The 24,391-nt window shown below is 57.6% G+C and overlaps 1 protein-coding gene across 2 annotated transcripts in view; it reads left to right on the plus strand.

The window, feature by feature from the left end:
- PDE2A (phosphodiesterase 2A) overlaps positions 1-23,680 on the plus strand; it is a 91,707-nt gene extending 68,027 nt beyond the window's left edge. For both annotated transcript variants that reach the window (XM_065882247.1, XM_065882248.1), the window contains exons 5-31: positions 2,458-2,567; positions 3,309-3,364; positions 8,650-8,709; positions 9,258-9,411; positions 9,567-9,619; positions 9,803-9,877; positions 9,979-10,020; positions 10,555-10,623; positions 10,877-11,007; positions 13,674-13,785; positions 14,465-14,504; positions 14,645-14,708; positions 15,145-15,217; positions 15,366-15,543; positions 15,770-15,882; positions 16,552-16,629; positions 17,732-17,854; positions 18,314-18,384; positions 18,664-18,786; positions 19,113-19,200; positions 19,431-19,478; positions 20,541-20,615; positions 20,785-20,884; positions 21,142-21,254; positions 21,632-21,670; positions 21,806-21,912; positions 22,258-23,680. In XM_065882247.1, the coding sequence (XP_065738319.1) occupies positions 2,458-2,567; positions 3,309-3,364; positions 8,650-8,709; positions 9,258-9,411; positions 9,567-9,619; positions 9,803-9,877; positions 9,979-10,020; positions 10,555-10,623; positions 10,877-11,007; positions 13,674-13,785; positions 14,465-14,504; positions 14,645-14,708; positions 15,145-15,217; positions 15,366-15,543; positions 15,770-15,882; positions 16,552-16,629; positions 17,732-17,854; positions 18,314-18,384; positions 18,664-18,786; positions 19,113-19,200; positions 19,431-19,478; positions 20,541-20,615; positions 20,785-20,884; positions 21,142-21,254; positions 21,632-21,670; positions 21,806-21,912; positions 22,258-22,468 (2,506 nt within the window). In that variant the 3' untranslated portion in view covers positions 22,469-23,680. The remainder of the gene's footprint in view (positions 1-2,457; positions 2,568-3,308; positions 3,365-8,649; positions 8,710-9,257; positions 9,412-9,566; positions 9,620-9,802; positions 9,878-9,978; positions 10,021-10,554; positions 10,624-10,876; positions 11,008-13,673; positions 13,786-14,464; positions 14,505-14,644; positions 14,709-15,144; positions 15,218-15,365; positions 15,544-15,769; positions 15,883-16,551; positions 16,630-17,731; positions 17,855-18,313; positions 18,385-18,663; positions 18,787-19,112; positions 19,201-19,430; positions 19,479-20,540; positions 20,616-20,784; positions 20,885-21,141; positions 21,255-21,631; positions 21,671-21,805; positions 21,913-22,257) is intronic.
- The last annotated feature ends 711 nt before the right edge of the window (positions 23,681-24,391 follow it).

The raw sequence follows: 24,391 nt of genomic DNA on the forward strand, positions 1-24,391 counted from the left end.
GCCTCCTTGCTGTTGGATCATCCAGCAGACACACATTCTTTCTTTCCTCTGAGCCTTTGCCCATGCAGTTCCCTCTGCCTGCACATCCTTTCCTGTCTGCTCTGCTTGTCCTCTAGGACTCAACTCAGGCATCTCCTCCTCCAGGAAGCCTTCCCTGACCCCACTTCTGTCCTGCACCTGGGTAGGCTGGGGCCCACTCTTCCTTCCCTTCTCAGAGCCCTTGTCCCTGCACTCAAGTGTGGGTCTGTACATCATTCCCCGCACCACACCACTCCTCCTCTTCTTAGTCCTCAGTAAGGAACCTGACCCAGAAGGACTCTGGAATAAATAACCACTATGTGGAATGACTTTAAGTAGAAAGTTCCCATAAGTATTTTAGTTGAGAACACTTGCCCTGGCTCTGGTTGGGGGGAATGGATTTAAGGGACCCGACAGGAGGCAGGAGGCGAGGGGAGAGGCTGCTGCAGGTTCAGGGGAGAGGTATCTCTGTTTGAGCTGGGCAGTGGCTTGGGAATGGAGAGCAGGGGACGGTTTGTGGACAAGCCGCAGGGGGCCCGGTGGATGGCTGTGCTACTTCGGGGGAAGTGGTGGAGACGATACGTTCCAGTCGGGCCTTGGGGCCTCTGGCAACTTCAGGGACACCCAGGGCAGGCCTCCAGGAGGCCTTTGGGTATCTGGGGTCTAGAGCTTAAGAGATGGGGGGGCTGGAGAGTCATGAGGCCACGAGCACAGAGGAGTTCTGTGCAGAAGAGAAGAAAGGCTGAGGGCAATTCCTACATCAGCGTCCCGGGAGGAGGAGGGGAGAGGCCAAGGCAGCCCACGGTCTGGGGGTGGGAAGAGAGGAGTCAAGGATTAGTGAGATGTAGCTGCAGCGCTTACTGACCAGCAGCGCAGGGACCAGCGCCACCTTGTGGCTGCCCAGTAACCAGATTGTCCAAGGCCAAGTGACTGGGTGGGGTCCACTAGAAGGGGTTTGGCTGAAGGTCAATAAGGCCAGCCCCCTGCCTCCACGAAGCCCCAGCCTTTATCGACTTAGTCACCAGGAAATGTGGCTGCTGTTGCCTCCTGCCACCCTAGCTCCCTATTCCTTCCTAGGGTGACTGGCACAGTTGGACAGCTCAGAACTGGAGCCCAGCCCTCCAGGAGCCTAAAGGTTTAGGTGTGAGGGCTGGAAGGTGGGAGGCACCACTGGTTATTGTAGATTCTGAACCAAGGAGCCAGGAGTGAACCGGCTGGGTTCAGAATGTTGCGTGACCTTGACTGAGGCATTCAACCTCTTTGGTCCTCGATTTCTCTAGCTGCTGTGACCTCCTGATCTGGTGACTTGCAGGCTGTCCCCTCTCTTTTCCTCACTTGACCTTTGCTGGGCTACCCTGAGTGACCCCACATGCACACACCAGAGTCCTAGGCCCCCAAGCCTCTCTTCTCTCCAGGCCAGGCAGTTCCTACAAACACAATTAAGTGGAGGCAGCATGAGGGATGAAGAACCCAGGACAATTAATCATTAGGGAGTGGCATTTGGTGAAAAATCAGGCGCTTAATTAAGCAGGAAGAGCCAGAGGCGGGGATGGGGTGGGAGTGGGGGTGGGATGTGTGGTGAGACCAGAGAGAAACTCATTCTTCTTCCTACTGCAGCCTCCCCTGTCTCAGTTCCCACCTCCCCCTGCCCCCCCCATCACACCTATGCCCTTTGCCTCCTCGACATTCATGCCAGTCCCTGTTGGAGGCTCAACCCCCTCAGGTCTTTAGGAAGACTCAAGTGTACTGGTCAGGAGTATGGGCTCTGGGGCCAAATGCCTGGGTTCAAGTCCTGGCTCTACCACTTACTAGCTGTGGGACCTTGGACAGGTTACTTAACCACTCAGCACCCTAGTTTCTCCACCTGAAAAATGGAACGGATGGTAATATTTAATCCACAGGATCACTGCGAATTCTGAGTTCCTCTGTGTAAGTTGCTTGGACGTGCATTGCCCAGTAAACTCCTGGAGTCCCCTTCCTGTGCCGACACCAGAAGTTGCTCCGAACTGCTTTCCTGAGGATGCTGATGCTTAGGATTCTACTCTCTTCACCCTAGTTCTCCCTGGGGGGCTCAGAGAGGTTAGGTCACTTGCCCGAGATCACGTAGTAGCTGTGGCAGGATTTAACCCAGACAGCCTAGCTCTGAGCCTTGGCTTTACTTGCTCTGGGGGATTTGTAAGAGATCCTGAAGGTGCCTTCTCCATATCTACCAGCAGGAGGCACCAGAGGCCAGACTGTAGCTGCCTGCTTCTCTACATGGGGAGGGGAGGGTTAGGGTCCGAGACTTTTATTTTTGCCCTCCTCATATCCACCCTGCAGTGGGTCAACTTGTCCAGATCCTCTCAGATGTGCAGGGTTCAGCCCACTGTGTGTCCCCAGGCTGGGGCCTGTTCCTCTTTGATCCAGGGACTGAGAGGTAGAATCATATCCTCTTTTCAGAGAGGCTGTGATCTCCCGGAAGCGGCTGGGCTGCAATGGACTGGGCCCCTCGGACATGCCTGGGAAGCCCTTGGCCAGGCTGGTGGCTCCACTGGCTCCTGACACCCAAGGTAAGGGCTGGGAGCTGGGCAGGGGCAGGGAGGGACTGTGGCCCCTGTCCCTGTCTGCATCTCTCCGTCTCCTTCTTTCTCTTGCTCTGTGTCTCTAGCACACCTGCCATCTAATTCTCTCTCTGTTGTGCTATTAACCTCTCTGAGCCTCAATTTCCTGATCTGTAAAATGGGAACAACAGAACCTACCTTGATGGGGTGTTGCTTGTGCTGGTTGTTAGATGGGCTGTAGTTGTCATGCTCTCTCTGTCACTGTCTGTTTTTCTTTCTCTTCCTCTCCATGCCCCCTGTCCGCCATGTCTCTCTGCCTCGTGTCTCAGTCTCTCTAGGTCTCTGTCCTCTGTCTCGATGTGGAAAGTGTACAAGACTGGGAGTCAGGAGACCTGACTTGCTGTGTGATCTTGGGCAAGTCACTTCCCCTTTCTGGACCTCAGTTTCCCAATCTGTAAAATAGGGGTGCTCAGCCTTACCTGCCTCCCTCCGTCCCAGGGTTGCTGGGAGGATCACGAGAAAGTTGTCAAGTGAGGGGGTTTCCTTCTATGCAGGGGTCGTTGCTGTGGTCATTGTTTTCACTGCCTCAAGACCCATCTCTCTGTCTCTCCGGGTCTCTGGGTCTCTCTGTGTCTCTGTCCTGGCCTCTGTCTGTCTGTCTGTGTCTTTGTCTCCCTCCCTGGGTCCTGGCTCAGTATCTCTGAGCCTCACTGGCCCCGCAGGACCACCTCATTGCCCTCTCCCCCTCAGTGCTGGTCATACCGCTGGTGGACAAGGAGGCCGGGGCTGTGGCAGCAGTCATCTTGGTAAGAGCAGTTGTGGGTAGGATGGGGGAGAGGAGAGCAGGGGAGGGAGCAAGGGAGAGAGCACTGGATGGAGCCCCACTGGGGTGTGTGTGTGTGTGTGTGTGTGTGTGTGTTGAGAGTAGCATGCTGGGCTGGAGCTGGGGAAAATGGGGATCTGGGAGGAGCCTGGGAGGAGCCCTCTGCCCCACCTTGAATGGGCAGAATGAAGCCGCGGGCCCAGTCAGCAACTTGCGGAAGGATGTACAAGCCCTATCTGGACTCTTACCACCACGGAGCCCTTGAAACAGCCCTGACCCTACTTCCTCTTTGGTATCCTCCAGGATGGGTTGGGGGCAGTGTCCCAAGAGGGCATGAATGCAGCGAGGTGGGAAAGGACTGAGGAGGGATGGGCAGATATGACACCGACAGAGCCAGTGTGGGAAAGTCAGTCAGAGATTGGGGTCGCTGGAGCTAGGCGGCTTGAGGAGAGAAGGCCCACGGGGCAGGGCTCCTGGGAAGGCACCCAGCCCCAGCCAGACCTATGTCCGAGGCTAGGACAGACGGCAGGCAACGGGGGTGGGCTTCCTGAGCTGGGTGACAGAGGGGCAGGGGCCTCAGCTGGAAGGGGGGAACCCTAAGTGGGGGGAGTTGGGCGGGCAATCGGGCCAGGGCGCCCCCCTGCTGCTCTCTCGCGGAGCTCCCCGCTTTGGGCTCCCCCGTGGGGTTGGCCGAGCTTTGCGGAGTCCGGGTTCTGAGGTTCTTCCAGTCTCTCCTCCCGTGTGGAAGTGGGTGCTCAAAATCTTTGTCCAGTCCTAAGAATCGAAGGGTTAGCGCCCCCAAATCGCCCTCACTGGGGATCGACTTCCGCGGAGGCGGCTGCCACTCCAAGCAGGGGCGCGGACAGATAAATGAGCCGGTCTCGGTGCGCCCGCGGCGTGGGCGGGGTGGGGGGGGGACTCCTCCCAACCTCATTAAAACGGAATTAAAGGTTTCCGAGGCGCCTGACCTTTCCCCAGCTGCTGGCGGGGGAGGGCGGTGGGCGTGGGGGGGCGGCCGGGGAGAGGAGAGGAAGGAAGGGATACTTACTTGGCTTGGTCTCCTCGGCGCCCCATCTGCCTGATTGAGGGGGATGCGGCCCCCTTGGTTTCTCCCGAAAGCTGCTCCCCCACCCCCAGCTTCTGTTCCCTGAAGGGAACGGATCTGCTGTTGGCACCGCGTTCTCAGCGCAGCTTCGCTCCCTCCTTTGGTCCCAGTCTGTACCAGAGCTGGTGGCTTGGAGGAGGACTGCATTCGTGCCCTCACTGTGCAGAGGTGCGCCGTGGTAGGCAGTGACTCGGTCGCGCACCTCTGTTGACGGAAAGGGGTCTGGGGGTGCCAGGTTCCTAGAAGGACTTCCTGTGCTGGGGCTGCGAGGGCTGGGTCAGTAAGGAAGCAGCCCCTGCAATGGGAAGATGCTTGGAAGGTTGTCTTGTGGGCAGGAGGATGGTCATTGTGACCATTGTTCACCGTGGCTGAGGTCTGGCCGGGAGTCCAGGCTTCAGCCTTCTCCTGGGGGTAGGAAAGGCGTGTGTGTGTTGGGAAGAGGAAGGGTCAGATCAGTTGAACTTACCCCACCCTAGCAAAACTCTGCTCTGGGCCCTGTCCCAGGACAGGTGCTGGGGCAGAGAGAGGAGTCGGACCCATTTCTGCCTTCTAGAAGCTCAGTCTGGGGGAAGGCAGGGTCACCTTCAGATCACCACTGGCCAAATGAAAGAATGCAGCCAGCAGGAGCTCTAGTGGCAGAGGCTGGAGCACCAGGAGGTGCCTCACAGCGCAGACAGCATTTGAGTGGGACTTTGGGACACAGGTAGGGGGTGAACAGGCAGAGAAGAAGGAGACGGATATTCTCAGCAGAGGGCCCAGCATGAGCAGAGGCAGGGTGGTGGAGTGCTGGGGGAAGAGTGTGATCCCGGCAAGGCTGAGAAGGGGGGGTGCATGCTGGTGAGCAAGACGCTACCTGTGGCTTTGGCTGCCAAGAGAAGCTCCCGATTACTGTCCCCTCACCTTCTCAAATACTCTGGGCAGTGAAGAGCTCTTGAAAGGTATTTGGATTGTTTGCCATCTGCCTCTCCTCCAAGCCTGAGCCTTCCTACTCAAGTAGAAATGTTCTTCTGAGGGACACCCCCTCCCCACACATCTGATGGATCCCGTCCTGCTGCTCCACCCCCATGCTCCTGGGGCCACAGGATCTCACATCCTCTGAGAGGCAGCATAGGCAGCCCCAGACCTCCCAGCTGTTGCCAGATCCTGAGGACTGAGGGTCTAGAGGGGGAAAGGGGGTGCCACAGGACAGATCTCTTGGGAGGGCTGACTCACCAGCTCCTTCCTCAACAAGCCCCATTCCCCTCTCTGGGTCTCTGCTCTTGTATTCATCATCCCTCCATCCATCCACTCACCCAGCCATCAATTGAAAGCATATTTCTTGAGCACCACCAGGCACTGTGCACTGGTGCTTCAAACACAGCAGCAATGACCGAGACAGACCAGACGGGCCCTGCTTTCACAGACCGTACAGTCTGGAGGGGTGGGCATGCTGGACATTAAACGAGTGAACAAAATAAAGAGAGAATTGCAAATGATGGCAAGTGCTAGCAAGGAAACCAGCAGGCCCTGCAAGGACTGTTGGGGCCTGATAGAGATGGGGTCAGCGGAGGGCTCTCTGAGGAATATGCTGTCCTGTGCAGGGCTGCCTGGCTGAGCTCTGGGACTCTGCAGCTCGCAGGTCAAGGTGCCTTAGCTGCGGATTCTTCGTGTGGAAAGAGTCTTTGGCTCTGTTCTTCAATTATGGGATAATAAGTCCCTCTGAGGAGCAGGCAGCCCTTGGTCTCAGGCATTTGATGTGTGATTTGCGCCCACTCTTCCCCCGAGCTGTGCCAGCGCACCAGATCCTTACATGGGGGTGTGGTGTCCATTAGCCACGGTGAACTTGGTGAGGGTGGGGGGTGGGAGCTGTGCTGGGCTTTCAACCTTCTCTGCAGTTCCAGTGCCCACTCTTGAGTGCTCCCACTGGGCCCCAGACCCGCCCCCTGGTTAGCAAGAGCAGGTGCGAGAGTATGTCCTGTTGGTGAGAAGGGAGCCGTGTGTGTGCTGGTGATTGTGCTTGCATATCGGCTGGGGGTGCGAGCAGAAGCGTGTGCGTGGCTCTCGGGTATGTGAACTCAAGTATCGTGTTTACGGGTATGAATTTGCACGTGTGGATGGCAGTCACTGTGGGTGTGGGCGTGTGGATGTCTTCGAGCCTGTGACTGCACCGTGTGTGTGTGTGTGTGTGTGTGCAGGTACGCACATGCCTGAGTATCTCTATGGCACAGTGAATGTATGAGTGTGTGTGTGTGTGTGTGTGTGTGTTGGGGGGCGCTAAAGGTCTCCATGAAGTGTGTAGTGTGTTTGTGCACATGCTGGGTAGGGATGGGCTGAGGCAGCCCAGGAGTGTGTGCACAGAGGGGTACGTCCAGTGGGTGGAGGAGGACTCCATGGTTCCTTCCTTCCCTCCAACCCTCTGAGGCTCTCATTCAGTCTCCCAGCTCTGTACTGGGACCAGGCTATTTTGCCAGCCCAGGAAGTCCACAGCCCTAGAGAGGTCCCAACTTTCCCTTTTCCTGAGAGATGAGTCCAGGTGGAAAGAACAAGAAGGATGTCCTCCCCCGTCTACTAACAGTAAAATGCCCACACGTTTCTGTAAACCATATGCAAATGAACCATGCTCCCAGCGCCTTTCAACAACCTGTCTTATAGGAGTCATAGATGGAGCTTCATCCAGAGCTTAACCTTCAAACCACCCTTGGCGGCCCAGCCCTCTTCCAGGTCTTCCTGCCTCCAGTCTTGCTCCCCGCAACTCCCCCTACCTTGTAGACCATGGTCCGCAGATGCTAAAGCCTGCTGTGGATCCCCAGTACAATCAAGCTGAAGTCCAATTCCTTAGACTTGCACCCGCCCTGTGGTACCATGGACCACACCACTGCCCGGGTCCTCAGCTCCCCATACCACCTACTACCCAGCACTGCCAGGACAGCCTCCCGCCTGCAATGTCGCCTCCGGGCTCTGCTTGTCTTCCCAGTTCTGGAAGGCCCCCAGGTGCCCTCCCCCTCTGAGCTCCCACAGCCTATAAGTTCCCACCCACTCAATCTGCCCTCTCCTTCTTCCTCAGGTATGAAGTTCTGCACCCCCTTCATCACATCCACCACTCCATCCCACCCCAGCCAGACTGTGAGCTTCCTGAGCACCTGCTGGTCTCCTCCTCTCCATCTGCTCCTGGCAGGGGACTTAGAGCAGAGGCGGGCAGGGGCTGCTGAGTGGGGAGGGAGGATGAAGGAGGGGACCCCAGTGCAAGCACTGTGGTGAGCCCTGCAGGTGGTGAGCAGCTCTGAGTAGGTGCCCAGGAAGCTGGTGACACAGGTGGGGAGGCTTGCTGGCAGGGCCTGCAGTGCTCCGCCCTTCATTTTCCTCACCAAGCACCCAAGCAGGGCTGGGAGAAGGGACTTCACAGAGCATGAAAGATGGGCTGAGGGGATTCCAGGTGACTGACACAGGGAAGTTGGAGAGGGACAGGGTGATGGGTGTGATGATGAGAAGGGATCTGGAGAAGGGAAGGTGTGGGCAGAGAAGGGGAGGGAGTGGGTGGTGCTGTCCCAACTCTGCCACTTTCTGTTCTGTGACCTTGGGCAAGTCACTCAAACTTTCTGGGCCTTGGTTCATCTGCAAGGTGGAAGCTTGCCTTACTTGTTGGTGAGAATCACATGCAAGGCAAAGCACCTTATCACTCCATTCATTCATTCCTTCCTCCATCCTCCCAAGTTCTTTGGGCACAGCAGATGCATCACAAACGGTGGACCTCTTCCCCTACCCCAGACTTAGGGGCAGCTCAAATCCCCACTCAGAAAGGATGGAGCTGGGAGGCTGAGGCTAATACCACTGATTCCATAATCAGGGCCTGAAGGGCTCCATAGACTGAGAGATGGAGAGGGGTCCAGGGTCACCCCGTTTCCCTCACTGTACACCTGGATTGTGCTGTAGATGGAACAGTAGTTGAAAAGGCAGAGATCAGCAAAGTTCCACTTCTTTGGATTAGCCCTCGAAGGCTTCCTGGAAGAGGGGATTTTCCTGAAGCCATCTGCTTGGTCAGAGGATGGGCTTATTGAGGCCCACAGACTGGAGTGTGTATGTGTTGATGGGGACAGGTGTGTGCCGGGCATGGGGAGGGCACTCTGGTAGAGACAAGAGGCTAGGGGAGGTAGGTCACAGCTGGTCCCCTTGTCACTCCCCTCCAGGTGCACTGTGGTCAGCTGAGTGACAGTGAGGAGTGGAGCCTGCAAGCCGTGGAGAAGCATGTGAGTGGGGGTAGGGCCGGGGTAGGATGAGGGCTGCTGAAGACCCTCATCACAACTGATGGGAAGATGATCTGGCCCGGGAGATGGACAGACCTGGGTTCCAGTCCACTACCTCTGGGCTGTGTGACCTGGAGCAAGTCACCTAACCTCTCTGAGCCTCAGTTTCACATCTGAGAATGAGGATAAGGATAGCACTGACCTACTGAGGGTACTGGTGAAATAAGGGGAGTCAAATATTTTGTTAATACTTAGGAAGGACTATCTACATAATGATATTGAGGCTCTTCCTGGAGATTTTATGATTTTGTGACTTTAACAAGAACTTACGACTCCCCGTGGGTGCTAGAGACGGAGAAATCTGACCCTGTTCTGCCTTGTAAGAATCTGGGGGCAGTGGGAGTCCACAGGAGGGTGGAGCGCTGAGGGATGAGTTGTTTGGGACGCGGGTGGGGGGTGGGGGCCACGGGCACCGCAGGCAGAGGGAAGGGCTCGAGCAAAGGGCGATAAAGGTGGGGCGTGTGGCTTGCTGACCGCTCCGCCCGTCCCAGACCCTGGTGGCCCTGAAGAGGGTCCAGGCCCTGCAGCAGCGCGGGCCCAGCGCGGCCCCGGAAGCGGTCCAGAATACTCCAGAGGGGGCGGCGGGAGACCAGAAGGGTGGGGTTCCGTACACAGACCAAGACCGAAAGATCCTGCAGCTTTGCGGTGAGGACCCGGCTGGGGCAGGTCCTTGGGGGCGGGGAAGGGCGGGGTCGAACCTGGAAGGGAGGGGCCCATGGGTGGGCGGGGCCTGAGGGTGGCGCGCACCCTTGGGGGATTCTGTGGGCCCTCTCTCTCTGACCCGCGCCCCGCCATTGCAGGGGAACTCTACGACCTGGATGCCTCTTCCTTGCAGCTCAAAGTCCTCCAATACGTGAGTCCCTGTGCCCCTCCTGGGACCAAGGTCCCTGTGAGCCGTCCATCTCAGTTCAGAGTCCCGTGTCCTGCCCCTCTTCTCTTCCCCACCTACCCGAGGAACCTCAAAAAGGCCAGAGGGTGGGGAGTGGGTTTGCTCCCAGATCCACGGTCAGCCTCTTGCTGTGTCCCTCCCTCTCAGCTGCAGCAGGAGACCCAGGCGTCCCGCTGCTGCCTCCTGCTGGTATCTGAGGACAGTCTCCAGCTTTCCTGTAAGGTGAGGGCCCAGGTCCACTGTGGAGCAGGGCAAGGGACCGGGGTCTCTGAGAGGAAAAACCCTGCCCATCCTTAACCAGTCCACCTCGCTCTGCCCATCAGGTGATTGGAGATAAAGTGCTGGAGGAAGAAATCAGCTTTCCGGTGAGTCCCGCACCCCCTGTGTGGGAGGCTGCAGAAGCAGTTAAAGTCGTCTAGGCTCTCCTGGGATCTGCCCAGAGAGATTGGGATCTGCTAGAATCTCTTGGAATCTGATGGAATTATCTGGATCTTGAGGTCTACTTAGAAATGTTGTGAGAGATCACAACCTCTCATGATCAGGAGCCATTAGGAGAAATCTCTCACAGTCTACAGAAAGACTCACCTGCGACCATTTCACTTCTGTTGGAGTATTTCTGGATTTGGCTCTCTTAGAATCTGTTAAGATCAGTGAGAATCCTTGGATTCTGCTTTCCTTTCTCCTAGTTAGGGAAGACCCTCAAGTCCTCCATAGGAGGTTCTGGTCAAGAGCCTACTCCCCCACCCTCACCCCACCCTCACTCCTCAGTGTTGACTCCACCCACAGTTTGGACTGACTGAAGAGGTAGTTGAAACTTCCAGACTTGGGGGGGGAAGAGGTGTGACATCGCCTGATCTTGGGAAGAGCTGGGCCCTGACTGGCTCTCCTCACTCCCCCAGTTGACGATGGGACGACTGGGCCAGGTGGTGGAAGACAAGAAGTCTATCCAGCTGAAAGATCTCACCTCTGTAAGCCATGGCCTGGCTGGACTGGTGGGGAGCCAAGGGGAGAGCCCACTGCCCAGTCCCCAGGGCCAGAGCCTCTGGGCCAGGGCAGCCTAGGAATGGGGGGAGACAAGACCCCACCGCATGTCATAGCATTTCCCACCCTGCATGAGCCCTTCAGCCCCTCCTGTTGCAGAGTGTGGTGGAGGGCGGGGGAAGGAAGCATATTTCCTCCTTCCCTGCCCTGACTTGCCTCCCCCTTGCCTCCCCTTTGCAGGGGGATGTGCAACAGCTGCAAAGCATGTTGGGCTTCGAGGTGCAGGCCATGCTCTGTGTCCCTGTCATCAGCCGGGCCACTGACCAGGTGGTGGCCTTGGCCTGCACCTTCAACAAGCTTGGAGGAGACTTGTGAGTCTGGGTGGAGTGATGTGGATCAGGAGATGGAGCTGAGAGGCCGGGCGGGGCTCGACTAGGGTAACAGCGCGGGAAGGGTACTGGGAAGGGAGTACTTACTATTCCAGCAGCGGTAGGTTGAATGGTTTGTCTGTGCAAGAGACTGTGAGATTATGGGAGCGATAGACCCTTGGCCGCTGCTCCATCTTGACTTTGTAAAATCATGTTGCGGTCCAGGCGAGTTCCCCTTCTCTTTGCCCACTTCCTGCAGTTTGGATTATCCACTTTTTGCTACTGGCCTTTCCCCCACTTGCCATCCTTTGTTTTGGCATTTCTGCTGGGAACTGCCTGATGGAGGAGCGATGAGCTCTAGGATGGGTGAATTCTCTGGGATCCGCAGAGCATCACCGACCCAGTGGACAGTGACTCAGGGAATAGGCATGGGGGCTGGGCTAAGCTGAGGGTCCTTAGAGGCATTGACAGGGCAGCTGTAGGAATCGTGTGAAACAGAGGGGTAAGCAGGACACACGGTCAGGTAAACAAGCTTAGTCCGTATCTCAAGAACTGAGGTCAGATTTGAGGCCTAGAAGTCGTATCATAGATGTCATGTCCCACACCAACTCGTTAATTGGTAGCAGCTGCCTGAAGCATTGTATTAGTTTAGTGAGAAACAGTGCTGTGATTGATCAGCCGCGTCTGTCCAGGGTGCAGCTTTAGGATGTGAATGCTGCCACACTTGGTCCAGCAGGCCTAGCAGTAGGGTGTAATAGGCAGGTGAGGGGTTGCATTCTGATTCCAGGATGCAGAGAGATGCTGTCAAGATGCTTGGCCCCTGGGGCCCAAGCAAGCAGGCTGGGTTTGAGGGCTCGGACCTCCTGCAGGAAGTGGAGACTGGAGATGTTGGGACTAGAGAGTGTCAGAAGCCCAGGGATGGGGCCTGCAGGGGTGGGGCAGAGATCTGGGTGTCAGAGATCTGAGTAGCAGGACCTGCCAGCATGGAGCTCTATTGGCAGTTGGATGGGCCTGGGAAAATAAAGACAGGGACAAGGCAGAACCTGCTGAGGCAGCGGGGATGTAGGATCTGTGTCATTTGTCCCATCCTAGTGGTGGGAGCATTTGTGCCATTCAATAAACACACATTGAGTACCCACTGTGTCTGGCCCTATGCTCCCAGAGGGGAGGGTCCAGCAGGGTTTGTGACCTCTGGCTGCTGGCTGTAGCCTTGGGTTCTGAGGTGGCCCTGGACCTGGAGGAGAGGTGGTATCAGAAGGGAAACGAGATGGGGACTTGGTGACAGCCCTGAGGCCCAGGGCAGGGGCAAGGTCATCTCTGGGTTCCACATATTTAAGGGAGTGAGTGCTGAACAACTGCATGAGCCAAGGTGGCCCTCAGCTCAGAGCAGACACTGCAGAGAAGCTGCCTGGAGCCCAGAGACAAGGGACTCCAGAATCCCTTTAGCTGGGAGTGCGATGGGGCGGGTGGCAGGGGCAGAGGTACAGTTACGGCATTTAGCAAACACTTTCCAAATATCTCCCCTGTACCAGGCTCTGTATTAGGGGATGATACAGTCATGGTCCCTGCCTTCAAGACTTGATGTTTATTTTTAGGGCGTAGAGGGAGGAGGGTGGGAAAGGTATTCTAGGCAGAGCGAACAGTGTGGGAAAAAGCATGAAGGTGTGAAAGAGCCTGAGGTTTTCTCAGAACGATGAGGATCTTACTGTGGCTGAAGCTGAGAGACGCCCATAGAAGAGGGGAGAGAGGTGGGTGGGACTAGATGGAGAGGGCTCAAATGCCACGAGAAGGAAGGTGGGCAGACAGACACAGGGTGGTGGGGATTGGGGTCTGGATCCAAATCACTGGACGGCGAGCACGCGTGGAGGATACCCCGGCAGAGAGGAGCACTGAAGGCAGCCCCCAAATGGGGAAGGGACTAGGCAGGGAAATCTGGGGGCTGAGAAATGGTCAGAATCTCTGAGGAATGCTGCATCTCCCCATGATCCCCATCTGGAGAGGCTTACCCACGTCCCCAGCCCAGGTCCCACCTCCAGCTTGGTCCATCCAGTCCCACCGAGCTCCCTGGTGACAAATCATCTGGTGACCCCACTGAATGACCTCCTCAGGATTTGGGGCTGATCTTGTCCGTTGTGAGCCAGCTCCATGAATCTGATGGGCACTGCCCTGCCCACAGCACCACAGGACTTGTGGAGGCACCAAATCGGGGCCTGCAAAGTGCAGGGAGGAGGGTAGGACAGTGACAGGAGCTGGAAAAGACAGGGCAGTGCCACCGCCCCTCCCTGAGGCTGGAGGGGCTCCTGGAGAAGAGCAGAACACCCAGCCCCAGTCTGAGGGAGGAGACTCAACCTCAGTCTGGGTAAGTCTAAAGTCAGAGGAGGGAGACATGGCTCTGGCTTCGAGAAGCAATAGTCTGAGGAAGAAAACACATTTTGGTCAGAGGAGGATTAGAACTACCCCCCCCCCCCCGCCCCGCTCAGGAGCCCCCAGTCTGAGGGGGAAGCTGGCCCAAGCCACCTGTGCGGTGAGCAGCCCCAGCAGAGGAGAGTGAGTTTGCTGGTGGATTTCCAAGTGGGCTTCCTGGAGGAACGGAAGGAAGTAAGGCAGAATGGGGCAAGCATTCTGTGGTCTGTCCCTCTCCGGTGACCCCCGCCACCCCACCCTGCCAGATTCACAGACCAGGATGAGCGTGTGATCCAGCACTGCTTTCACTACACCAGCACGGTCCTCACCAGCACCCTGGCCTTCCAGAAGGAGCAGAAGCTCAAGTGTGAGTGCCAGGTGAGTGGCGCCTCTCTCGGAGACCACGTTGCCCAGCTTTCAGCTCCATTGAGTCACCCACAAGGGAAAAGCCCATGTCTTTGGGGGCTGGTGGCAGGGAGACTACCTATGCTCTGGCGGCCTCTTAAAGAGGGAGGACAGGGCTCCCCTGGTGGCGCAGTGGTTGAGAGCCCGCCTGCCGATGCAGGGGACACGGGTTCGTGCTCCCGTCCGGGAAGATCCCACTTGCCGCGGAGCGGCTGGGCCCGTGAGCCATGGCCGCTGAGCCTGCGCGTCCGGAGGCTCCGCAATGGGAGAGGCCACAACAGTGAGAGGCCCGCGTACCGCCAAAAAAAAAAAGGGAGGACAGTAGCTCTTCAAGACGGCACCTCTGGCTGCAGGCACTGTATGCGATCGCCCTCTAGTGTTCAGATTGGACATCACCGCAACAGCTGGGTGGCTAGAGCTGGAGGTGCATGCGCACCTCAGACTCAGGATGTCTGTGCACCCTCACTGGGGCTATTCCTCCCACTCCTTCACTTAGTAGCCAAATGATATAATTAGACTCTGCCAGTCTCCAGTCTGTCCAGAGAGCCCTAGGGGAGGAATGAGAAGACCCTGGAGCTTATGGAGGCAGGGGGCTGGAGAGGGTGACCCCCTGCAACCTGATTCCCTGTGATTTCCATTTTCTCCATTCCAGGCTCTTCTCCAAGTGGCAAAGAACCTCTTCACTCACCTGGGTGAGTGCACTGCCCTCCTTCATACCTGGCTGTGGGGTGGGAGTGGAGGGGTGGCATTTTGAGGAGGGGAGGTGGGCGGGCTTGGCCTCAGCACTCCGGCCTGGTCTCACCACTGTTCCCCATGCTTCTTGCTCCCACAGATGACGTCTCTGTGCTGCTCCAGGAGATCATCACAGAGGCCAGAAACCTCAGCAATGCTGAGATGTGAGTGAATCCGCCCCGGGGTGGGGCGAGAGAGGCCTTGGGCCTCAGTAGTGACCTCTTCTTTCCTCCGCTCTTTTTTTCCCCTCCATTGTCTTCTTGTGGGACCCCATCACGTTTTCTGTGATTCTTTATTTCATGCCTGTGACTCTCACTAGACTGTGACATCTAGTGACAGCAGGGGTGGGGCTTACTTTGCTGGCCATGGGTCCTCAGCTCCTAACACAGTGCCTGGTACAGAGTAGGTGCCACAAAAAAAAAAAAAAAAAAATCATCGATCTGGACTGATGTCTGGAGTCAGCCAGCTCTGAGGAGAGTCTCTCCCTCCAGGCCTCAAAATCCAGGCTTTGCCTCTAGTCGTGAGATTTGAGGGGTGGCAGGAGAGGGGTGGCGGGAGAGGGGTGTCAGAGCTCTGTGAACCAAAGGCATCTCTCCACAGATGCTCTGTGTTCCTGCTGGATCAGAACGAGCTGGTGGCCAAGGTGTTTGATGGGGGCGTGGTGGATGATGAGGTGAGGCAGGGCCCTGAGGAGGGAGGGTGTGGCCGTGGTCCTGGGGGCCGGGAGTACGCAGTGGGCGCTGTGGAGCAGGCCCGATGGTTGATGGTCCGCTCTGCGACCGGCCACCAACTTCCTCTGTACGTCATCCCTGGCCCGGCAGAGCTATGAGATCCGCATCCCGGCCGACCAGGGCATCGCGGGCCACGTGGCGACCACAGGCCAGATTCTGAACATCCCGGACGCGTATGCACACCCACTTTTCTACCGCGGTGTGGACGACAGCACCGGCTTCCGGACGCGCAACATTCTCTGCTTTCCCATCAAGAACGAGAACCAGGGTGCGTGCGTGGTCCTGGCGGCTCCGGGAGGAGGGGTGGGGCGGGGCCTGAGCAGGATGGGGCGGAGCCGAGCGGACGTTCCACAAGCCTTCTCCACCACCCTAGTGTCCCTAAGCTGAAGGGATGGGTTTTCCCAAATACGTGATGTCCCTTGAGGACACCCTGGGAGGGCAGATCTCCGTCGGACACATCCACTGGTTCATCCTAGCCCCTCTTTGGTCCCCAGAGGTCATCGGTGTGGCCGAGCTGGTAAATAAGATCAACGGACCATGGTTCAGCAAGTTTGACGAGGATCTGGCGACAGCCTTCTCCATCTACTGTGGCATCAGCATCGCACATGTGAGGAGGACAGGGGCGTACAGGACCCTCTGTTCTCTCCACATTGGCTCTCCTTGCTCTGTCCAGACGGGTCCGTGCCCTGCCCTGGGGCTCAGAGCCCTGCTGCTGGGTTGCTGTGCAATCTTCAGTACCTACTGGTCACCTCTGGCCTCAGTTTCCCATCAGAACATCAGAGATACTGCTTCCTGTCCTGTACAGTTAGCCTCCCAGGACTATGGGAGATCTGTTTTATTTCCCTCCATTCTCTGGAAGCAACCTCAACCCAAGCTCCTGGTTATTCTTTTTGGGATATGTTGGGTCTCATTGTCCAAGGCTGGCAGCTCTGGCCCAGGAATCCAACCCCTAGGCCCCCAACGCTGTCCCCCTTCCTTGCTTCTGTCTCTCTGTTGTGGGCCTCAGGTTCCATCACTGAAGCCTGGGGCAAGCTCAGGAGTGTGCCAAGTGCCAGCTCAAGTGCTAAGAGGCACTGGGAAGGAGGGGCAAGGGGAGGTCTGGATGAAAGTTGGAGGGGGCCCCCTACTCTGGGCTGGAGCTTGAAGGCTCAGACTGGGCCCAGCATGGGACAGGAAGGGGGCAGGGGTTCTATCTGATCCCTTTGTCCCAGTCCTGGACGTTCTGAGATTTCACAGCCACCTTGCCTGAGCCCCATCTTTCCCTCTCTCCCCGCAGTCCCTCCTATACAAGAAAGTGAATGAGGCCCAGTATCGCAGCCACCTAGCCAACGAGATGATGATGTACCACATGAAGGTGAGCCCTGCACGGAGCTTCTGCCCTCCTTGTCAGGGCCTCAGGGTCCCCTGTAGCCCACCTTTTCCTCCCCTGCCTCCCCAAATCCTCAGGCACCCAAGACAGGCTGGGCTTTCTTATCATCCTCTCCTGAATATAAGAAGATAGACCCAGGGCTCCCCTGGTGGCGCAGTGGTTGAGAGTCCGCCTGCCGATGCAGGGGACATGGGTTTGTGCCCCAGTCCGGGAAGATCCCACATGCCACGGAGCGGCTGGGCCCATGAGCCATGGCCGCTGAGCCTGCGTGTCCGGAGCCGGTGCTCCTCAACGGGAGAGGCCACAACAGTGAGAGGCCCGCGTACCGCAAGAAAAAAAAAAAAAAAAAAAGAAGATAGACCCAGAGCAATGCCTCGCCTTTTGCTCTGCTGCTCTCCTTCGGGGCAGCCAGCCTTCAAAGCAGTTTCTGGTTCAGCCCCAAGGCTGGCAGCACTACTTAGCCCAGGGAAGAATTGGTTCAGCCAGGTGTTCCCAATGTCCAGGGATAATTCCCATCCTGGGAACTACTGAAGGCTGGGAAGCCCACCCAGGGCCCTTCTGACATATCCCTTAAATACAGCGGCCATGCATTCCTGGGCAGTCCCATTCCCAGACCTTGTGTTAGAAAAGCTGTCCCAGACTTTAATTCAGAGTATGTGGTGGTCATTGTTCATTTGAACATTCCTCTCATCTGTGTCTAAACCAAAGCGTCACAGACTTTGTGGCAGCGGTCAAAGCTGTAGCAGGAAGGATTGAGGTTAGACTCTGGGATGGTCCTCCCAAAAGAAGGAATCTTTAATTTATTGTCCATGAAAGGCTACCTATGCTGTCATGAAGAGGTGTTCTCTGTCTTTGACAAGGATAGGCTGTTACAGATGAGGGTGGTCACTGGAAAGGAGGCATAGTAGGTGGGCTGCAGGATGGTGAGGGGACGGTGGTGTTCTCCTGCCCAGTGATAACCCATGGAGTGGATGGCCCGACTGGTGTGCATTCAGAGTGGGAGGTCCCCGCCACTTTGGGAAGTTGAGGTTGAAGACATTGGATTGGGTGGAGGCCACCTTCTAATACCCTGGCTGGTTCCCTCTAGGTCTCTGATGATGAATATACCAAACTTCTCCATGATGGGATCCAGCCTGTGGCTGCCATTGACTCCAATTTTGCCTGTTTCACCTACACTCCTCGCTCTCTGCCCGAGGATGACACCTCCATGGTGAGCTGGCCTGTCCCACTTGAATGTGGAGGTGGAGAGTGTACAGCCGGAGATTGAAGTTAGATGTGCATAGGAACTTCCTGGCAAGACAGAGTCATCAAAGAAGGCTATAGAGTCTCCTCAGAGATGGAGGGGGCATGTGGTCTGCCAGCATGGGCCACAGGGCCTGCCCAGGGGCCAGGGGCTGGACTGGAACCAACGATGGCCTCAGGATTGGCACCTCCCTCCCTGTTTTTCTAAGATTTTGTGTGAACTTGGTTCCAAGAGTTCTTAGATGTCATATTTATAAGTTGATGGCTCTGAGAGTGCTTGGCTCTACCGTTTTATAGTTCTCTAGTTTAGAGCTAAAGTTCCAAGACTCCAAAATGTTGGAGGCTCCAAGAAGGGCCAAGGCTGGGGGTGGGGTGGCCCATCTTGAAACTGACAATGCCTCTGATCCCTCCTTTCCACTCTCTCCAGGCCATCCTCAGCATGCTGCAGGACATGAATTTCATCAATAACTACAAAATTGACTGCCCGACGCTGGCCCGGTGTGTGTCCCCAGCCCTCCCCTCCGTGCAGGCAGCCCCGTCTCTGCCTCCCTCCTAACTCTACTCTCACATCCATTGCCCCCTGCGCTCTGGGAAGGACTGTCTGAGGATGCCTAGGGGAGGCCCACTCTTGTGAGGGTGGGGGGGACCTGTGAGTGAGAAGCAGTTCACAGACACTGGGACCACAGGATAGGAAAGGAATGGGGCAGGGCAGAGCCTGGAGGGTTTCCTGGAGGAGGAGAGCCTGAGGCCCCTGTGCTGCCCTCTCCCCTCCCCCAGGTTCTGTTTGATGGTGAAGAAGGGCTACCGGGATCCACCCTACCACAACTGGATGCACGCCTTTTCTGTCTCCCACTTCTGCTACCTGCTCTACAAGAACCTGGAGCTCGCCAACTACCTCGAGTGAGTGACTGCACTTCCCCCCATCTGGTAGCTGGTGGGGTCCCCTTCCCTGGGACAGGGTGGCACCTCCTGTGTGGCAGGCTTTACATACACTGCCTCACGGGACCCTCTTAACAGCCAAGTTAGAAAGGTACAAGGCCCCTTTCCAAGAAGGGGACCCAGGTGTCCTGAGCTCCTGTCCAGGCGGTTCCTGGACATCTGCAGTCAAATACTCAACCACTGAGCTATTCCCCTTATCCTGGACGTCTCGTCCAGCTGGCCCTCCTTTGGAAGTGTGGGGAGGCAGCAGTGGCTGACCTCCTTGTCCTGTGTCTCCTCCCAACCAGGGACATGGAGATCTTTGCCTTGTTTATTTCCTGCATGTGTCACGACCTGGACCACAGAGGCACAAACAACTCCTTCCAGGTGGCCTCGGTGAGACCCTGCCCTCGTCACAGTGGGCACCCTCCCCGAGGTGTCTGGGAGTCTCCCCGCTCCAGCCTGGGGAGAGGCAGGAGTTGGTGAGGCCAGGAGCCGGTTTAGAGATGGGAGGAGGCTCTAGCAGGCGTTGGGAGGTGGCGGGAGGAGCAGGCAGTTCTGAGCCTAATACGGCAGCACTTGCCTCTGGATGTGAGGAGTGATGGACTTTTCTCGGGCTTTTCCAGAAATCTGTGCTGGCCGCGCTCTACAGCTCAGAAGGTTCTGTCATGGAGGTACCACCGTTCTGCCCAATATCCCCGTTTCCACTGTCCCCTTAAAGCCAGTGACTTACTAAGTTAGACTGTGGCCCAGCTCGTCCCCCTCCCAAGCCCTCCTCCTCAGACAGGCTATGAGAGCTGCAGCCACCCCCAGGGCATGCCTGGCTCTTGTTCCCTGATGGGCTTGGAGGGGTGCAGGTGCGGCTGGGGGTACGAATCAGGCAGCAGGTTCCGCCTGAGCCCAGGTTTGCCGAGGGAGGACTTGCATTTAGCATGTTTCTCTCTGCATGTCTGGGGACACCCTATGAAACCCCCTCCCCGCCCAGCCGGGCACAGCCTTCACTGCCATCATACTCAGCTTTGCCTTAGACTGATGTGGGTGGGTCTGCACGCCCCCGATGGGAGCTCCTGGGGGCAGGGACAGAATCGGGGACATCTCTGAGTTCCCTGGCAGAGGGCTTGGCACAAGGAGTTCCCTGGCAGAGGGCTTGACACAGAGTGGGAGTCAGACTTCCAAGCTCGCCTTGCCCCACGCGGCCCCCGCAGGCCCCCTCCAGAGCTACTCCCGCTTGCACACCCCTAGAGACGAGGGGCTCGCTTCCTCCTGGGAGGCATGGTGGCAGCCCTGCTTCTGCCCTCCGTGCCCTGGGCTTACCTGCCCCTCCTCTGAGTGACAGCCCTTCAGCATCAGGAGACAGGGTCCTTGCCCTCGCCTCGTCACCGCCCTTCCTTGTCAGCACACAAATGCTGGCTGCATGAATTAGTGTCCAGGACTCCGAGGGATCATTTCAGAATCGTTCCAGCTTGAGAGGCCCTCAGAGCTTACCTTGTTGTGTCCCTCCATGTGACAGCTGAGGAATCCAAGGCTCAGAGGTGGCCAGGGACTTGCCCAGGGTCACAGAGACGGTTGAAACAGAGCCCAGAAAGGGAACGGGCCCCGCACCCCCGACTCCCCAGTTCTGCCTGCTCAGCTCACCTTGGGGGCTGGGGCTGGGCCGGGCCTGCTCCCACTCTTGGGGTCAGTGAGGAGGGAAGCCCCCCACCCCAGCTGGACCCCCATCACTCCTCTCCCCCCAGAGGCACCACTTCGCTCAGGCCATCGCTATCCTCAACACCCACGGTTGCAACATCTTTGACCACTTCTCCCGGAAGGTGATGAGGCCGGGGGTGGGGCTGGGGGTGAGGAAATGGGAGCTGGGAGCTGGCCTGAGACAGGAGAAGGAGTGAAGCCGAGGGGTGGAGGTTCCTGAGGTCTGGGGGCGAGGGTGGGGTGTCTGGTCAGAGGCCTTGACGCCCTCCCCCACCGCTGGCCCTGGCCCAGGACTATCAGCGCATGCTGGACCTGATGCGGGACATCATCTTGGCCACAGACCTGGCCCACCACCTCCGCATCTTCAAGGATCTCCAAAAGATGGCCGAAGGTGCCTGCCTTTAGCCCAGGCCTCAGGGATGGGGGGGAACCACCAAGAGGGGGATTCGCCTGGAGAGCATCCCCAGGGGTTTAGATCCACCCCTTCTGGCATCAACCCAGCAGGCAGACCCAGCCCTACATCCCTGGCTCCCATCCAGGGTGCTGAATTCCCTGGACCACTTTGGGGTGGGCCCTGGGGCCTTGCCCTCCGAGAGAGGGTACTGGGATGCTGGGGCCCTCTCCTTGACCCCGTTCTCTCCCCAACAGTGGGCTATGACCGAACCAACAAGCAGCATCACAGCCTCCTTCTCTGCCTCCTTATGACCTCCTGTGACCTCTCTGACCAGACCAAGGGCTGGAAGACAACGAGGAAGATTGCAGTAAGTGCTGCCCCAGCCTGGGAAGGCGCAGGCTGTACTCCCTGCCTGGCTCTGTGTGGCTCCCGCAGCCTGAACACCCTCCCTGTGCTGAGCTCAGCCTGTGGGGGAGACAGGAACCTGGACCCCCTCAGGGCGACAGGTGGGGAGATTCAGGGAGGGGCATGGACTCACTGGGGGGGGTCACTCATAGCAAATCAGTGGCTGGTGGAAGGTGGGCCAGAACCCAGCCACTCCTTCCCATCTGGGGCCCATCCCCCTGCCAGGCCGGAGATGGTGAGGGCACAGTGCCTCAGTTTGCCCCCTTGGGAATGGGCTGTGGAGGAGCGTGGGTGGATGGATCCCACTCACAGGAGGTAATGAGAGTGTTGACCTTTCAGGAGCTGATCTACAAAGAGTTCTTTTCCCAAGGAGACCTGGTATGTGGGGAGTGACCGCAGGGTGTCCAGGTTGGGGGAGGGTTCCTAGCCTGGGCCCCGGGAGGGCTGGGTTAGCCTGATCCGGGTGCTTATGGAGGAAGGAGAGGGCCAGGCCTGACGACTTGATGCCTGCAGGAGAAGGCCATGGGCAACAGGCCGATGGAGATGATGGACCGTGAGAAGGCCTACATCCCCGAGCTGCAGATCAGCTTCATGGAGCACATCGCAATGCCCATCTACAAGTGAGCGATCTCGTGGGGCCTGCTAGGGACCCCAGCCAGGGACAGCAGGGTGGGTGGGATGGGGCTGGCTGTGGCTGTCACAGCAGACACAAGTGGTGGGCTGGCCTGGCTCTGCTCCAGCTCATCCACTCCCTGCCTCTGGGCACAACCTCTGCTGCTTTGCCCCTAAATGGGCCCTTCACTTCATCCTTGGTCCCTTATGGAAAGAGACTGCCATGTTCTCCTTGTGCTTCCCGTCCTATGCCTCATACTCTTGTGGAAGTTTTACCTGTGGTCCAGCCCTAATCTTTCTTGCTGCTCACAGTCTAATTTCTGACCTCTTACCCTGCGCCCTCACATCCCCAGGCTGCTGCAGGACCTGTTCCCCAAAGCAGCAGAGCTGTATGAACGTGTGGCCTCTAACCGTGAGCACTGGACCAAAGTGTCGCACAAGTTCACCATCCGCGGCCTCCCAAGCAACAACTCGCTGGACTTCCTGGACGAGGAGTACGAGGTGCCTGACCTGGATGGTGCTGGGGCCCCCATCAATGGCTGTTGCAGCCTCAATGCTGAGTGAGTCCCTCCTGGGACTCCTCTTCACCCAGGCCTCCTCCCACAACTCTCCACTGGCCTGGCCACATGCCCTGGGACCAGAGCCACGGGTCCTGGATTCTAGACCAGGACTTCCCATGTGACCCCGGGCAAGGCCGACCTTCCACGGCCTCAGCTTTCTCGTCTGTATAATGGAAGACTTCCAGCCTCACCAGGACTTTATTTGTCCTCTGAGAGCACAGGGATGACAATGAACAGTGCGCCCTGCTCTGCACCTCTGACCACACCTTGGCAAGTGCCCCCCCTCAGGCCACTCTTCCGAGGCAGCCTGGATGGTTTCTCCTGGGCCCCATTTCTGCCCCACCAGATCTGTGCCCTTTTCCTCTGAGGACACCCCCTGCCCCCCAGGATCCTCACGCAAGAAGGTGAGACATCTGAGTGGGCAGAGTGTGGGTCTTAGAGACAGTCATCGGCTTGGCTGGAGGACTAGAAATAGCGATGGGGCCACAGGTGGCCCTGAGGACTGCCACTGTACTTATAGTGGAGACTGGGACCTGAGGAGATGAAGGGGTCCCATAAGGAAGCTGCCAGGGGGGCAGCTCAGTGCTCTGGGAGAGGGGGCTCAGGAAGAAAGCAGGATAAGAACAGTGGGCAGGAAGGATGCCTGGGCTGGGAGGCAGGCCCATCATGGGTCAGCAGTGCTTCATCCTGGCTGTCCCTGGGCAAGTCCCTTCCCCTATCTGGATGAAACAGGAGGGTGAGACAATCCATTCTCTAAGACCCCTTTTAGATCAAAGTCCCCATAGCTCTGTGGAGTCCCAGGAGAGGCCATGGAGTGTCCCTGGACCCCTGGGGCAGAGAGCCGACACTGAGTCCCTCAGTGGCCCCCTGAGTGCACCCCCTTAGCCCGAGCCCCTCCTGCATTCCTGCAGCCAGAGGGGAACCTGGCCTCAGCCCTGGTAGGGCTTGTCTCCTCTTCAAGGCCATATCCACCTGTGCCCCGGGGCTAGGGAGACCCAATAGGGCTGGGCCTCTGGGGTCATCCCAGCCGCAGGTTCCTCCTTTCTCTGTTTTGTTCAGTACAGTGTTGTGGGCTGGGGGGAGGGGGCCACCTGCCTTACCTATTCTGAGCTGCCTTTAGAGAGATGCGTTTTTCTAGGACTCTGTGCAACTGTTGTATATGGTCCTGTGGGCTGACCGCTTTGTACATGGGAATAAATCTATTTCTTTCTACCAACCCTCCCCCACAGGGCTGTTTGCAGACTTTGTATGTGGGGTTGGAGGCGGGGGCGGGGAAACAGCCCTGGGGGAGGCAAATGCCTTTTAGAACTCTCAGGCTACTGGAGGTCCCACCTCTGCTGCCTAGCCCCTCTTCTGGGGGAGTCCTAGACCTGCTGGGGTATCCCCGGACCAGTCCTGTGACAGATAGTAGGGACTTAGGCGTGGATGGCAGATACAGAGGCCTGAGCGTGGGGCAGCGATTGTGGACTGGAAAGGGAGAATTGAGGGGCTGAAGCAATCAAGGAGGCTGCCTAGAGGAGGTGACCTGCTACTTCTCCTAGACCCTCTGCCTGCTGGCCTTCCTTAGTCATGAGTGCCCATACAGCCGAGGCCTGGGCCTCTGAACCCCCTCCGAGCCATGGGGATGCCTGTCTGTGTCCCTGTAAATCCAGCCAGAGGGGTAACCTTGAGTCTGACTCTACCTCAGATACAGCCCTGGGTTATGGCTGCGGGGTGGGTTCCCTGCTCTCCTGGCTGTGAGAGTGTTTGCTTCTGCACAGACAGAGAGGGGCAGGTCCCAGATTGGGGACCATGAGGAGGCTCTGACTGGCACAGTCTCCATACCCCACTCCCCACTTGCCTATACCCCTCCCATCTTCTATCCCTGTTCATCTCTCCCAGATCAGTAAAGGTTGGCACGTTAAGGGACTGAGCACTGGGTTCTCCT

This window comes from Phocoena phocoena, chromosome 8 (genome assembly GCF_963924675.1).
Source record: "Phocoena phocoena chromosome 8, mPhoPho1.1, whole genome shotgun sequence".
NCBI lineage: Eukaryota > Metazoa > Chordata > Mammalia > Artiodactyla > Phocoenidae > Phocoena > Phocoena phocoena.